Source organism: Cynoglossus semilaevis, chromosome Z (genome assembly GCF_000523025.1).
Source record: "Cynoglossus semilaevis isolate Cse_v1.0 chromosome Z, Cse_v1.0, whole genome shotgun sequence".
Taxonomy (NCBI): domain Eukaryota; kingdom Metazoa; phylum Chordata; class Actinopteri; order Pleuronectiformes; family Cynoglossidae; genus Cynoglossus; species Cynoglossus semilaevis.
The window spans coordinates 20600682-20616174 of record NC_024328.1 but is presented as its reverse complement, the minus strand read 5'-3'; the positions used below and the strand labels follow the sequence as shown (position 1 = coordinate 20616174).

Genomic DNA, 15493 nt, shown 5'->3' with positions numbered 1-15493 from the left:
GAGGAGCTCGAAGTAGAGCCGCTGCTCCTCCACATCGAGAGGAGTCAGCTGAGGTGGCTTGGGCATTTACATCGCATGCCCCCCGGACGCCTCCCTCGGGAGGTGCTCGGGTGCCGTCCCTCTGGGAAGAGACCCAGGGGAAGACCTAGGACACGCTGGAGCGACTACGTCGCTCGGCTGGCCTGGGAACGCCTTGGGGTCCCCCCAGAAGAGCTAGAGGAAGTGTCGGGGGAGAGGGAAGTCTGGGTGTCCCTGCTCAGACTGTTGCCCCCGCGACCCGGCCCCGGATAAGCGGTTGAAGATGGATGGATGGATGGATGGATATTGTTATACATGTGCGCATAAGCTAAATAACCCCTATACTTCTCCTTTGCCGACTGGAATAACCTTTATGTGAGCCTTACTTAGACCTCTGAGTTGCCAGCACTTAGTTTTTGTTTTACTCGTATGTGTGTTTTCTCTCACTTTTTCCTTGGCTTCTTCAGAAGGTCTTTCTAGTGAATTCCCTATTCACGTATTATCATAAAATCCGGGGTTGACCCTGTAATCCCAAAGGTGATCAGCCTAAGTTTGTACTGTCAACATGTACGCGTGTCCTACATAGCTTTTGCATACTAAAGCATGTGTCACTCCATACGTCGATTCCAACTTCGTTGGAAGACCCAATTCCAGTTTAGCTTTTAATTCACCACACGTCTCTTTTTTATCGCTTATCTCTTTTACACTGCCAGGGGTTTCGGCAAGCCGGCTCTCTCTCTCACACACACACACACACCATTGTGTTATATCTCATTTTCACACATCACTCTGTCCAGTGAGACACCATATACAGTCTACTACTGCAATCTACAGTCAGAGCCTACTGAGAGTTTAGCATTCTGGCCAGTTTTCACAGCTGTTGCCTAATCCAATATTTCAAATTCTATACAGGTACACAACGCAAAGTTTATATTAATTTAGCAGCTGTTCCTGCATGCAGAGTCTAACGAGCCAGTGAGAGCAACGTCCCTACTGCCTTTTGTTCAATTTTTGGCAAGGACCTGTGCTTACCAGATGAGGCAGGATGCCAGCAATGGACAAGCATGTGCATTAATAGGAGGAAAAGTTCCTACCTGTTGCGCACTTTGCACAGCTGGTCCAGTGAGGGAACATAGCCGCCCTGGTCCTGCAGGCCCAAGCAATCACGTCGGCGTCACCAATTATATTGTAGAAAGAGATGTCTACAAATGAGGCAGATCAGGACACACTTCTCCATCTCTGGGGATTTATTGTATCAAAGGTTTCTGACCATGGCAGGTCCAACAACGAATCTCATCTGAACATTCACCAACAAATCCCACCTTCTGATACATGCTGATTCTTCTTATAGACATAGACAAACGTGGTGTTACATAACATTTGGCTAGTAATCGGATAAACATGTTCATTTACCCAGGTCATCTTGACCTGTTCTTGCCTGTGCCTATCTCCAGTCTTCCTGTTATTCCTGGGTCTTCCTGTTATTCCCACGTCAGCCTGGCCTGTTTTTGCCTGTTATTCTGAATTGGCCCTTACATATTGTTTTACCATATTTCTCCAGCACACCATACACTGTGAGCTGTAAGGTCTTATATAGACAGGTGTGTGGCTTTAACCTAAAAAAAATAAACAGTAAAAATACAGTAAAATATAAACTAAAAGACATTGCTGGTAGCTTTGTTTACCTAGAGCAAAGGTGTCAAACTCTTGGCCCTCCAAGCCATTTTCTGTGGCCAGCAGGAGCTTAAAAAGAATTTAGTAAAGTCCATGCAGCAGAGTTTCTTAATCTAAGAAATTAAAAGTTTTTATAATCAATCAAATAATAAGTAATTGCAGAAACATGTATTAGTCTGTTATGGAATAGTTTCAGCTATACCAGCGGTGCCTGACCTTTTTAGTTCCAAGGACTGGTCAGCCAGTACCATCCGCTACTGCAGACCGGTAGCAAGATGCTGAGCATTGAAGGATCATTAAATTTTCAAAAGAAAACATCAACTAGACTATTCTGTTTGTATCAGAGTCTGAATGACACTTTTTAAAAATATTGCCAGGATATCTTTAAATAATGAAAGTAAATGGATATGACAGGATTGTATTTGAATGAAGTAAACTATTAAAAGTTGTGCATTTTTTCAGTGTGTCTCACTGTGGCCTGGTACTAGTCCACAGACCGGGTGTTGGGGACCCCTGATCTATACAGTCTTCCATTTAAAATGGCCCCTCAAGGCCCCTGGTCAAAATGAGTATAACACCTCTGAGCTAGAGCACTGAGCATGTTCTTCTGTTCCTCACTGATCGGATCATGCATCTTAGCATCTCTCAGCATCTCCCCTTGTGAATGAATGAATGTGAATGACTACTTGTCCTTGTGACACAGCACACCACTGCACACAACGAAATGTGACCTCTGCTTTTAACTCATTACCAAAGTGAACAGTGGGCTGCTTTAAGCGCCCAGGGAGCAGTGTGTGCGGACGGTGCCATGCTCAAAGCATCTCAGTGGTAACTTGGCAGCTAGTGGGTTAGAACCTAACTCTTTAACCACTAAGCCACCACTGCCCCACTGTCCGCCACTGCAGTATGTTGCTGTAAAGATTGTGCTCTTGGTGAAAGTTTACCCTAATTTAATGCCCTATGATGCCTCCTAAACACTCTGATCATCTTCTCAGGCTTCTGTTACTAAGCCCAAACGAAGATGCTGACACAGATGACAGTTAACATCCTTTAGCTGTCATATGCCTTTATTTTAATTATTATATTAATATAATAACTGTATAAGTGCATCTTTAACTACAGTTACAAAGAGTCACACATCTGTCTTAGTCCTAAACAATAACTTTGTCTTTTTAACTTCAGGTGGTGGAGTTTGTCTATGCCAAGGGCATGGCGTTCCGCTATCCTGAGCCTTTGGACAAGAATGCCCTTGTCCAAGCCACTGTGTGGAACACCAACTATGACTCCTTCATGCCCGACACCTATGACTGGCCAGCTGTCAGTTTCAGCCCCCACAACGACCAGTAGAACCACCCAGAACAAACTAGTGTCTCTCTGTTTGTCTTTCAACATGTCTCTAATTACAGATCTTTGAATACATTATCATTTAGTTAGTGTGAATGCCTTGTGTATTGACTTTTTGTACTTCTGAGTTGCCGCCTCTGCACTAACAATTTATTTGGAGAAATTATTTGAACAATCAAAGGCAGGTGTTACTAAAATAACACAATTATTTTTTTAACCATAAAGCCTGAGATGTTTTAACATGTTAAATAATGAGAAGTTTGTTCTTTTTGTTTGTTTTTTTTAGTCAAGGGAAATCCTTTTCTTGTCTTTTCTTTTACAGGTAAGGTAAAAATGTCATTCTGTCCTTTTCATGTCTGTACACTCCTAAAGCAGTCTAACTCAGAAGAGTCATTTTTATTTTTGTTGCCTACTAAACATTTAATGACACATGATTTAATTATTAAGGTTTTTCTTTTCAATTGTTAATAAAGTTCAATACCTCAAAAAAGTTTATTTTTTCCTAATCTTAAAATCTACTCATAAAGATTAATAATGTCTTAAGAAAAATAGTGAATGGATAATTATTTTACATAGAATAATGCCAGTCCAGGAAATTCACCTAATTTATTTATAGTAATGAAACAGCCACACTTAATAATAGACTCGAGTTTAGTCTAATAAAGAAGTCTATCGATGTCAAAGAAGTTTTTGCCAATGCATTCAACATAAATACTGTATAAATACAGAAGTTTTACTGCTTGAGATGATTCAGAAGATTATCTTTTATGTTTATATATTACTCTTCATACAATTTCTGGTTTTGAATTCTCTTGCTTTCATAATAAAAAAAAGTATATCTATTGATGTCGCTTGTCTATACGTTATTAATTTTTTTTAAGTCACTAACATTAAAGATTTCTCATAAATGAATAAAATGCACTAATTTGCTTTAAATGCAAAATGACAAATATGCATTTAGGCAAATGGGAAGGTTTTCATTTTTTAGAAACAGTTCATAGGTATGTATTTAATGCTTGTTTTGGGTGGTTTTAGCACAAATTATTCAATTGGCAGCATACTTTGGCGAGACAAATCAAACTGGGAAGGATTTGCAGCAGGTGAGGTTGATTAAGGACAGAGATGGAAATGTAATCACAGGTGAGGAAAGTGTGCTGAGAAGATGGAAGGAATACTTTGAGGAGCTGTTGAATGAGGAAAATGAAAGGGAAAGTAGAAATGAGGAGCCAGAGACTATTAGGAAAAAGGGAGATCAGGTTAGAAAGGATGAAGTATGAAAAGCCCTGAAGAGGATGAAGAGTGGAACATCAGTTGGTCCCGATTATTTGAAAATCACATAGGTCATATTTTGAGGCATTTCTCGGACTTTTTATTTATTAGCTTTTTTTTATAAGACTATAGTCCTGGTTGATTTTGGAGATATTTTGACATTTTCAGGTATAAAGAGTTTTTAGCACAAATTATTTACTTGGCAGCATATTTTGGGGCATTTCTTGGAATTTTTATTTTTTAGCAATTTTTTAGATAGTCTAACTTGTTTTTTTATTAAAATAGCCACCAGGGTACACTAGGGTACACAAGCCTGTGCTACTATAGTGATACTAGTGCCAGTCTCAAGCCCGGATAAATGGTCATTTAGGGCATCCGGTGTAAAACCTTTTGCCAAATGCGTATCACTGAAACGATTTCCATTTTATTGTTGGTCGAAGACAAAGAAGAAGAGGATGGCGATTGATTTGGAGAAAAAAGAGAAAAGAGGAAGAATAGAAGTGTTGGTCTGAAGTTTGGAACTCTGAATGTAGGTACAATTACAGGTAAAAGTAGAGAACTGATATGATGGAGAGAAGAAGAGTAGACATTTTGACTGTGCAGGAGACCAGATGGAAGGGCAGCAAGGCTAGAAACGTTGGAGGAGGCTACAACTGTTTTATCATGGTTCAAATGGGAAGAGAAGAATATGCAATAAATTTGGTGGAGGTGAAACAAGAGTCAGACAGGTTGATGTGTCTGAAGGTAGAAATAGAAGGACTGATGATGAATGTTGTCAGTGGTTATGCCCCACAGGTAGACTGTGAGTTGGAAGAAAAAAAAGTCTTGAATGAAAAAGTTCTGGAAAGAGCTGGATAGGGTGATAGAGAGCATCCCCAGGGGAGAGAGAGTGGTGATTGGAGCAGGCTTTAATAGTCATGTAGGGGAAGGGAACAGAGGAGATGAGAGATTGATGGGTTTGGCGTTAGGGATATAAATTTGGAAGGACAGGCAGTGGTAGATTTTGGCAAGAGAATGGAAATGGCTGTGGTAAACACCTATTTCCAAAAGAAAAAGAAACACAGAGTGGAGGCAGGTCCACACAGATAGATTATATTCTATGTAGAAGATGTAATCTGAGGGAGATTAGAGACTGTAAGGTGGTGGCAGGTGAGAGTGTAGCCAAACAACATCGGATGGTAGTGTGCAAAATGACGATGGAGTTGAAAAAAAGGAAGAGTGAAGATAGAGCAGAAGATTAAGTGGTGGAAATTAAGCAAAAAGAAATGTGAAGACCTCAGGAACGAAGTACGGCCAGTTCTGGGCCATGTTGAGAAATTCCTAGATGATTGCGAGACTACAGATGCAGGGATTAAGGAGACAGGTAGGAAGGTGCTAGGTATGTCCGCTGGACAGAGAAAGGAAGACAATGAGACCTTGTGGTGGAATGATGAGGTCCAGGAGAGTGTGCAGAGAAAGAGATTAGCGAAGAAGAGATGGGACAGTGACAAAACAGAAGAGAACAGACTCGAGTACAAAGAGAGGACAAGGGAGGTGAAGAGGGAAGTGGCCAAGGCCAAACAAAAGGCATATGAGGAGTTGCACGAGAGTTTGGACACAAAGGAAGGAGAAAAGGAATTGTATAGATTGGTGAGACAGAGAAATCAAGAAGGGAAGGATGTGCAGCAGGTGAGGTTGATTAAGGATAGTGTTAGATTTCAGTGGTTTTCACATTTGGTTGGGTCTGCAGCAGGAAGCTGCTAAGACACCAAAAGGCTCTCCCGAGCACACACAGTCACATAGTCCCACACATTCAAAGAGAATTTCTCCAAATTCTCTTCACACCAACTTTCTAAAACACTTTTACTCCCTGAGAACAATGTGAGATCTTCACACCAACTTTCTACTTCCTGGGAACAATGGGAGATCTCCCAATCTACCTTCTCACAGGGAACCCCGAAGCCATCCATTCCTTTTGATCTACATGACCACCTGTGGTTGGACTTCATGGCTCGGTCCACTACCCTTGTGGTAACCCCCCACTCAGCAACAAAAGGTTCTTCCAACACTGCTGAATCATGGAACAGCAGTGCCACATAGTTGCGACTGCAGGCATCACATGATACAAGTACAATAATATGATTGGCCACAAGAGGCCTAGCCTCTCTCTTCCATTGGCCTACAAGATTTAAACACACACCCGGGAAATCGGAAACCACTCCCCCCACACAGGTATATAAGCGTAAACAACTAATGATACTTTAGAAGTTATTCTCGAGAAGTTAGAAGTTATTCTTGACAGGATTTGCGTATTAACTACTGTTGTAGTTAATACTCCCCCCCTACGGAGCCTAGTTTGGAGTTGTCTTTTTTCCCTCCTTCTCCTTCCCTATCGTTTTTCAGTTGTTTTTCATCTTGGCCACTGAGAGTGGACGCTGGCATGTATGTTGCCGCTGCTCTCCGGGCGTATGTGTTTTTTTTGTTCTGTTTTTTGTTTTGTTTTATGTACAGTGTCCTTGGGTGACTTGAAAGGTGCTTTTAAATAAAATGTATTATTATATTATTATTATTATTATTGTACGAGATTTTGTACGGGTTTTGTTTGACGTTTTGCTATTAAAACAAATCGACCATCTACCGGCTGAGAAAAGTGTCAGGAGTGATCTGTGGTAGAAGAGTGTGAGCTAAGGTTAAGGGAAAGGTTTACAGGACGGTGGTGAGAACATGATGTATGGTTTAGTTTAGAGACACTAGCAATAGGCAAAAGATAGGAGACGGAGCTGGAGGTGGCAGTGTCAACGATGCTAAGATTATTTTCAGGAGTGACAAGGATGGACAGGATCAGGAATGAGGTCATTAGGAGAGTTTGGAGAAAAAGCTAGAGAAGCAAGACTGAGATGGTTTTGACATGTGCGGAGGAGGGACAGAGTATACATTGGAAGAAGAATGAAGAATGTTAGAGCTGGAGAGCCAGGTAGGAGACAAAGAGGAGATATATGGATGCAGTGATGGAGGACATGCAGATAGTTGGAGTCAGAGTAGAAGATGCAGAGAACAGGGAGAGATGGAAATCAATGATTCGAAAAAAGCCGAAAGGAAAAGAAGAAGGTTGGTGCCATGTATGTGCCAGGTATCGCATATCAGCGGAAATAATGCCTATTTTGAGCGACAAAAAATATATATAAATATTCAAACGTTACAAGATTACCATAATCTTCAAATTTATAATTGTAACTGAAAAAAATAACTAAAATGAAGAATAATATTAATTAAATACTCAATGTTTATTTTCCACACAGCGAGTCACAACAGAAGAATTAAATTAAATTAAAAAACATGAATGAAAGAGTCACATTCGGCTCTTATCTGGAGCAATGAGTTGCCGACCCTGAAGCTTAATAACTTACTTTAAAAAAAATTGACCTTTTTGGAAATATTTGGTCTCTTTAGGCAAAATGAACTCATATTTGCCATTTTTAATTAAATGTATATATTCATATTTTCTGTGTATATTAGCAATTCCCCGTAAAATTTACGTAAATTACTGAAAAAACAAACTAAAGGACGAACTCGGAGCATCTTACGTCATCAATGTGCGTCTGCGTTTACTGGCAGTATGGCTCCACTGTGAAAGCTGGTGTGATTCGAACTTTAGTCTAAAGGTTTTATACGTTTTACCTCTTACCTGTGATTTTGTTGAGGATGACCATGGATTTAACTTTCCTCGGGACGGGCGCGGCCTACCCGTCTCCTCACCGCGGTGCCTCGGCTCTGGTGCTGCGGGCAGAAGGTGACTGCTGGTTGTTTGACTGCGGAGAAGGAACCCAGACCCAGCTGATGAAAAGTCAGCTCAGAGTCGGTCAGTGTTGGTGCTGCCAGGAACAGCCCGTCATTTCACTTCGTCAAATCCGAATCGCAGACGACGTATTCCTAACAGAGTGGGCGTGTTGTCTTTTGTTGCATCTGTAGTCAATTTGTTCTAGGGAGGTTTAGAAATTATTCTTAACAGACTGATTCAGTCGCGTGATTATTGCTTTGTAGTGATGTGTCGTTCGCGAGTGATTCGTTCAAGATGACTCGTGACTCCTGAGTCATATGAAAGATTCGTGAATCGTGACTCCCGAGTCATATGAAATGTTTGTTCATATTGAACTCACAAATCACACTCTGCGAACTAATCACTCACTGCGAACAAATCACTTTGCGAACTAATCTTTCACTGTAAACTAATCTTTCATTGCAAACGAATCACTCTCTTTGAACTAATCTTCCGCTGTGAACTAATCTTTCGCCGTGAACTAATCTTTCGCTGTGAACGAATCGTTCTCTGTAAACTAATCTTTCGCGGTGAACTAATTTTTCGCCGTAAACTAATCCTTCGCTGTGAACGAATCAATTTCTGTGAACTAATCTTTCGGTGTGAACGATTCTTTTGCTGTGAACGAATCATTCTCTGTGAACTAATCTTTCGCTGTGAACTAATATTTCGCTGTGAACTAATCTTTAGCCATAAACTAATCTTTCGCTGTGAACTAATCACTATGAACGAATCACTCTCTGTGAATTTCAGTGAGTTTCATTTCAGAGCTCGGGTCTCTTTTGCTCTCATTCGTTTTCACATTGTGGTGTGTTTTTATTTCTTAGCTTTTCGCATGGTTTTAATTGCTTATGGCATTTTGTGTACTTTGTAGACTTTGTCAGCGGAAGCAAACCATGTTGCCTTCAGTATTTAATGTCGCAGAACCGCAGCATTCTTTACAACGCTCACGATAGGGCTAAAGCGCCACCTTCTATAAAACGAATGAAATGATTAGTTCAAGATTCGTTCACGACTCGTTCATTTTACATTACTTTTACTTATCAATAAAAAGAGTCGGTCTTCCCATCACTATTGCTTTGACATTCAGATAATTTCAACACATAAATAATAAAACTGACCTTTCTACCTAAGTCAACCAATCATTTGATGAGCCATAGTCGATATGCAAGCACATGAGAATGCTAATGTGGACTTTTTTTGTCCAGGTTGTATTTCAAAGATTTTCATCTCCCACTTACACGGTGACCACCTGTTTGGACTCCCTGGTCTCCTTTGCACCGTGAGTCTCAATACCAACCCTGACCCTCAGCAGGCACTCAACTGTGTAGACATCTACGGGCCCCGTGGTCTTCGACACTTTCTAAGGGTGACGCTTGGTCTTACTGGTTCACAACTGCTTTTTCCTTATGCAGGTGAAACCACAGTTCTGAACACGTGCAAATAAAATGTAAAAAATGTTGAACCACCACAAGAAACAAAAGTTCTCCATGATAAATAAAAAAATATATGTTGACATGTCAATCATTAACCGAACATACTATGACTTTTGTGGGGGGAAAAAATCAAAAAACATAAATTCAAGATCGTGGCAATGTCTCTGTCATTGGTGTGGAACCCCAGGGTTCACCTCCTGGGTAAGATCGAATTCTGGTTAGGGCGGTTGGTACCTTCCAGTGGACTCACCACCCGCAGGAAGGTTTGGTACGGTGCAGTGTGATTTGGGTGGCGACTGCTGCCCCCGTGACCCGGTAACGGATAAGCGGATGAAAATGGCTGGATGGATGGATGGATGGATACATTAAAAAACATTTTCTGCTATGTCACTGACCGTAATGTGTGTTTGTGACTGCAGTGCACGAGCTGGAGCCCACATCAGACCAGAGTCCCGCAGAAGGACAGCTCAGCCTGGAGGTCTGTGCACATAACTCCCCCTACTGTCTAGTCATTAATACTGCTATTACTTAGCCACAAACACAGTGTAACTGAATGAAGCCCAGACTTTGCTTGTTTATGATGGAAGAAATTCCATTTGCTCCAATGATTATAAGTTTTTTTTGCACATTATGCATGTGCTATTTCGTGTTGTCTTTGGTAACGATGTCTGTCTCCATGCAGATGACAACAGACAGTGGTCCGCTGCACCCCCAGGAGCGATCAGGCAGGACAATTACTCTCGATGTCTCCACTGACTCCTACCTTCTCTTTAAAGACAAAGTGTTTGTAGTTAAAGCTTTCAGGCTGTTTCACCGCATCCCCTCCTTTGGGTTTTGCATCCAGGAACATGATCGACCTGGGAGACTGAGAACTGAACGACTTAAAGAACTAGGTAAAGTCAATTTGTGTCTTTTAATAATTATCGTTGCTATTATTTAATGTATTTTTTTGGAAGAAAACAGATATTTTCCAATCCTAAAATAAATGTCCTGGATCACAGTATTGTTTCTATGGGACAGTCAAAGTGAGGTTAGCAAAGCTGTTAGTTACTAACACCAAAATATAAAGAAATGTAAATTTTCGCTCCAATTACTCAGTTATTGCCACTGTGTTTCTATCTAGGTTCATATGTTTGTGTCAATATAGTAGATTCAAATGAATAATTTGAGTCACAAATTATACGCTTTTAATGTTGATAAGGCAGTTGATCAACATATTCTCTGGGCTGTGATGTAAAATCGTTGATAACAAAACAATTGGACCGGATAGGACACCTGAAAAACTGTAGCAATATATTGATATTTGTTATGATATAAAAATGTACTAGAAATATTGTGATGGGTCACAGTATCGATATTTTGGCATACCTTCCTTGTCCTGTAGGTCTTAAACCTGGTCCACTGTATGGGTGTTTGAAAGCTGGAGAGTCTGTGACCTTGGACAGTGGTCTAGTGGTACAGCCCAGTGATGTGCTGGAGGACACTATTCCAGGAAGGAAAGTCTGTATTTTAGGAGACTGCAGCTCAATTCTGGGAACAAAGATTTTTGATGTGTGCCATGGAGCTGATGTTCTGGTTCATGAAGCAACACTGGCAAACCAGCACAAAGACAAAGCAGTGGACCACGGACACAGCACGCCACAGATGGCAGCAGCAGTGGCACGGGTGTGCAGTGCAAAGCGGTTGGTGCTATACCACTTCAGTCAGCGGTACAAACCAAGCTCCCAGCAGAAGGAAGGAGACAAGGACGATGTAACAGAGCTGAAGAGACAGGCTGAAGAAGGTCTGCAGGACTGCGATGTAGAAGTGCTCCTGGCTGAAGACTTTCTCAGTGTGCCTGTCCCTTTAAGAAGATAAAAACTGAGACTTAAAGGAATGGAGGTTGTCTGCTAAATGCACAAGCGAACGTAGGGACTTAGACCATGGACAGTAAATTGATGTTAATGGCAAAACATTTTTTTTGTACATATTTTTGTACACTTGATTGATCAGTAAACAAGTTCTACTAATGTTTGACTCAATCATCTGTGAACAAGGTTTACTTTTTTGCCTTGGTCTTTGAGTGTCAACAATTCCTACTAAGTCCAAATTCAAGTTACTTAACCATCTCCAAATTCTTTATTACATAAATCCCCGCAGCTTTTCTGAACCATCTCAGCCTGTTGTTTTTTTTCTTTGTAAATAAAGCTGAAAGTGCTAGAGAGAACCCTAAATAGTGTGTTCCAAAATGATAAGAAAACACTCACTGTAAATAATTGGTTAATAAGGTTAATATTACAACTTCAAATGCAGAATGTTTTAAGAACTTTCTGCACGTCCTTTGAAAGCAAGGAAGATACAATCATTTCTGAACATTTTCCAGAGCTTTATTTCTGGATCTGTACACAAGGTATTAAAATACAACAGAAAATACAAAATAATGTTTAACAAAAGAAAAAAACCTCAATGACTATGTACAATTCTTATAAACAATAAAGATAGTTTCTTGGACAGTTCTCATAGTGAAGTTTTTGATTGTCTATACTTCTGAATATACATCTTTAGGTTTTGTAGGTGTTTTATTCACAAAGGTGTGTTTTTTGTCAAATAACTCAGGTTTCGGTTTCAAAACTCCTATATCTTTCTTCCTTCGTAAACTTCAAAACACAATACAAAATACATTTGTTTAGCGCCTGCTCGCACACGTGTCAGACCAGATGTATCAATAAAATATCAAATTTTCTTAGAGTTCAAGGGTATTGAAAAAAAATCTACATCTATTTAATGGCCTCAACATTCTGACACTTCTGAATTTTTGTACAAACCACAAGTAAAATAAATATTACTGCACTGCTAAAGCTGGAGCTCAGGGGACCTACTGCATTATTCACATTGCATTAAAAAAGAGAGTTGAGTGTCTTTCACATGTGGCTGCTCGTTTCAACGCAAGACAGCAACACTAAAGAACATCAATACGTCCTGGGAGTGGGTGCGAACAGCCGTTTGCGGATTACACTTGATCTGGCTACAGTTGGCATGCGTGGTTTCAGCATCCTTATGTGAAGTTATTTTATTTATCCAAAGAAAGGGGAGAGAAATCCAAACATGTCAACCAGTAAAATGCAGAACTGAAAACAAAAATGAAAAACCTGTACACATATCTACAAATTATTGCCTTTTTGACAAGGAATCAAACCAAAACCTTTGTTTCAAGACAGATTCACAAGTGTAAGAGGTCAGATAATAGACTTTTTAAAGGCTATTTGCTAAATATTTACATGAAAGGTGAATATCTTCTTAGATGCAGGGCAGGGGACGTAAATCACTTCAAGAGGATTTCAGTGACAGAATTCCTCTCTGTATTTTTGTAATAATGGGCGTGGGATTAACTACATTTAAAAACATGACAACATGAGAAAGCCTTGAAACATAATGATTATTTGTAGCATGATGCATAGTTAAATCAAGAAAACACTAGATAAATCAAGAAAACACTACTGCATCCAATCCATAGACAGTCAACTGCTAAATGTTTACAATTCACAATAAAGGAACGACAGCTCAACTTGCCACCGACCTCCTAGGAATTGCAGTCCAGAGTATGCCAGGGATTCTTTTCTTAGTACAAATCAGGCAGGTGTTCAACACAAAATCGGAGTAGCTTTAAATTACCACATAATACTGCTGGCTGACTCTCCCAAGATCAGAAGTGGTCAGAAAATTATGCTACTTAATTATGACGGAAAAACATTGTGAACATTTACAGTGAAAGCATGAGCTGAAGAGATATGAAAAAGGAGAAAAGCTTCACTGTGACCTGCCCCCCAAAAATAATCATAATTAAAAATATAGATTCTTCTATTCATCATCTGGCTTATTCTGAGAAGCCAGATGATGGCGCTGTTTTTTTCCACCCTTTTAAAAATAAAAAATATTAATTATGGGCAGAACACTTCCTGAAAAGGGCTTAAAAACTGTAACAAGCATTCAAAAGTTTTGGCCCCTTTGAACAGTTTAAAAGTAAACAGATTAGCTTAAACAGAAGAATGTAAAAAAAGGCAGCTTTATTTGATCTACCTTTAATATCCTGGCCTTTAAACTCATCTCTGTGTCATTGTTGTTCTTAAGACAATGTCTAACCAGGTTCCTGATCTTAAAAACACTTTAATTGGTCACTGAAAAGTACCTGTAAACAAATTTGGAAAAAAGTACCACTTCAACAAAAGAGAACAGTAGACCAAATACTAAAATTTGAGGCAGAAAGCAAAGCCGATTTTGGCAGCTATAAGAATGGCAGGACAACACACTGGAGCATTGAAATGTGTGTGTGTGTGTGTGCGTAAAGAGGAGGATTCCTCTCAATTCCTCTACAGCCCCTGGGCCCCACTGTGCATGGATGATCCACAACTGAAGATTGCAATATTACCAAAATAAAATAAATGGCTATATAAACTCTTGAGAGAAATCAAGATTGTAGTTCTTCAGGGTAGACATCACTGATGTCATATTACACACAAAATGAAAACAAAGTATCCATATACATATATACACATATTTACATACGTACACATACATATATACACATATTTACATACGTACACATACATATATGCACATACATACATATACACACATATATACACACACACGTGCATATAAACACACATGTATATGTATATACGTATATATATACACACACACGTGCATATAAACACACATGTATATGTATATACGTATATATATATATACACACACACATACTGTATATATACACACACATATATACACACATATATACACACACATATATATAATAGAATTTAGAAACAATCAAATTCTCCACTGAGGTCAGTCTTATGTACAAGAGAGAAATGGTTTCAAAAGTGAAGAACGAGGGAAAATGATGAGGAAGATCACTCTGATTGAAGTGCTGCAGTGTGCTGTGTGTGGTGCCGTGCGTGTGCTCCCAGAAAGCCCTTAGGCTCTCCGCTGGACAAGCTCCCAAAGTCTGTGAGGGAGACGGCCATTTTTGTACCGGTTATTCGATGGTGTGTCGTCGTCCGCCGTGCTTCAAAGTCCACGTCATTAATAAAGGCATTGGGCAGCGCCATCTTGAGTCTCTTGGACGGTCGCTCGCAGTCTTTGTTGACACACACTCCGCCCAGCTGGCCCAGGTCAGAGTGGTAGAAGCCAGCGTCAAGCATGTTGAGGCTGGCAGGATCCCCGCCATGGGAAGGGAAGCCAAGGGATTCTTCGTGGTTGAGGGGTCCGCGGTGGAGGCTTTCCAGAGGAGGAAAACTGTATGCGTCGAGGCAGCTGACCTCTGCAGGACTGCACACTGTGGCTACAGTGTTACTCAAAGCTGCAGGGACACAACACAGTCAGTTAAAGTTGAGAAAAAAAATGAGAACTGAACTGATGAAATGCAGCCATTGTTCATTAGTTTTACAACACACTTTAACCAGACAAGTTAAAAACTGGGGCTACATTAAATAGCAATGTAGTGATGTTAATGTAGATGTGTTTCGGTAACTCATGGAAAATGTGACCCACATACAACAAAGTTTTGGCCAATCCAAACTGACAGAATATACAAAAAATTAAGTGTTCTTCAGCTCAAAATTCTACTCCTAAACGAGTGCTTATGAAACATATGCTGTGATCTACACCCAGCCACAAGTTCTCTCTTCAGTTTACGACTTTCAAATTAAAGTCTTCTTTTTCTTTCGGCTTTGTCCCTTTTTTTCAGGGGTTGCCACAGCAGATCATTGATTTCCATCTCTCCCTGTTCTCTGTATCTTCTACTCTGACTCCAACTATCTGCATGTCCTCCCTCACTGCATCCATATATCTCTTCTTTGGCCTTCCTCTCTTTCTCCTACCTGGTAGCTCCATCTCTAACATTCTTCTACCAATGACTGTCCCTCCTCTGCACATGTCCAAACCATCTCAATCTGGCTTCTCTAGCCTTTTCTCC

At 40.2% G+C, this 15493-nt stretch overlaps 3 protein-coding genes and 1 long non-coding RNA gene across 12 annotated transcripts in view; 2 read left to right on the top strand and 2 right to left on the bottom strand.

Annotated features, from left to right (window-relative positions):
- The window catches only part of me2 (malic enzyme 2, NAD(+)-dependent, mitochondrial), a 29116-nt gene extending 25237 nt beyond the window's left edge, over positions 1-3879 (top strand). For all 6 annotated transcript variants that reach the window (XM_008336876.3, XM_017043032.2, XM_008336877.3 and 3 more), the window contains exon 15: positions 2875-3879. In XM_008336876.3, the coding sequence (XP_008335098.1) occupies positions 2875-3039 (165 nt within the window). In that variant the 3' untranslated portion in view covers positions 3040-3879. The remainder of the gene's footprint in view (positions 1-2874) is intronic.
- Positions 1-8107, bottom strand: part of LOC112486462 (uncharacterized) — an 18474-nt gene extending 10367 nt beyond the window's left edge. Inside the window, exon 1 of one of the 2 annotated variants that reach the window (XR_003048902.1) lies at positions 7970-8107. This is a non-coding gene — a long non-coding RNA (uncharacterized LOC112486462). Of the gene's footprint in view, positions 1-1112; positions 2418-7969 lie in introns of those variants that run through there. The other variant, XR_003048901.1, reaches the window with a different exon arrangement.
- elac1 (elaC ribonuclease Z 1) lies at positions 7792-12461 on the top strand. Of its 2 annotated transcripts, XM_008336879.3 has the most exons (5): positions 7793-8143; positions 9310-9516; positions 9957-10015; positions 10220-10430; positions 10922-12461. In XM_008336879.3, the coding sequence occupies exons 1-5, from the start codon at positions 7987-7989 to the stop codon at positions 11392-11394; spliced, it is 1107 nt and encodes a 368-aa protein (XP_008335101.1). In that variant the 5' UTR covers positions 7793-7986; the 3' UTR covers positions 11395-12461. The 2 variants fall into 2 exon arrangements, with proteins under 2 accessions (XP_008335102.1, XP_008335101.1); XM_008336880.3 differs by lacking the exon at positions 9310-9516 and having other exon boundaries at positions 7792-8143.
- A 1775-nt stretch (positions 12462-14236) lies between these two features.
- The window catches only part of mier3b (mesoderm induction early response 1, family member 3 b), a 12778-nt gene continuing 11521 nt past the window's right edge, over positions 14237-15493 (bottom strand). The window contains exon 13 of one of the 2 annotated variants that reach the window (XM_025053394.1): positions 14237-14878. In XM_025053394.1, coding sequence (XP_024909162.1) covers positions 14430-14878 — 449 coding nt within the window. In that variant the 3' untranslated portion in view covers positions 14237-14429. The remainder of the gene's footprint in view (positions 14879-15493) is intronic. The other variant, XM_008336872.3, reaches the window with a different exon arrangement.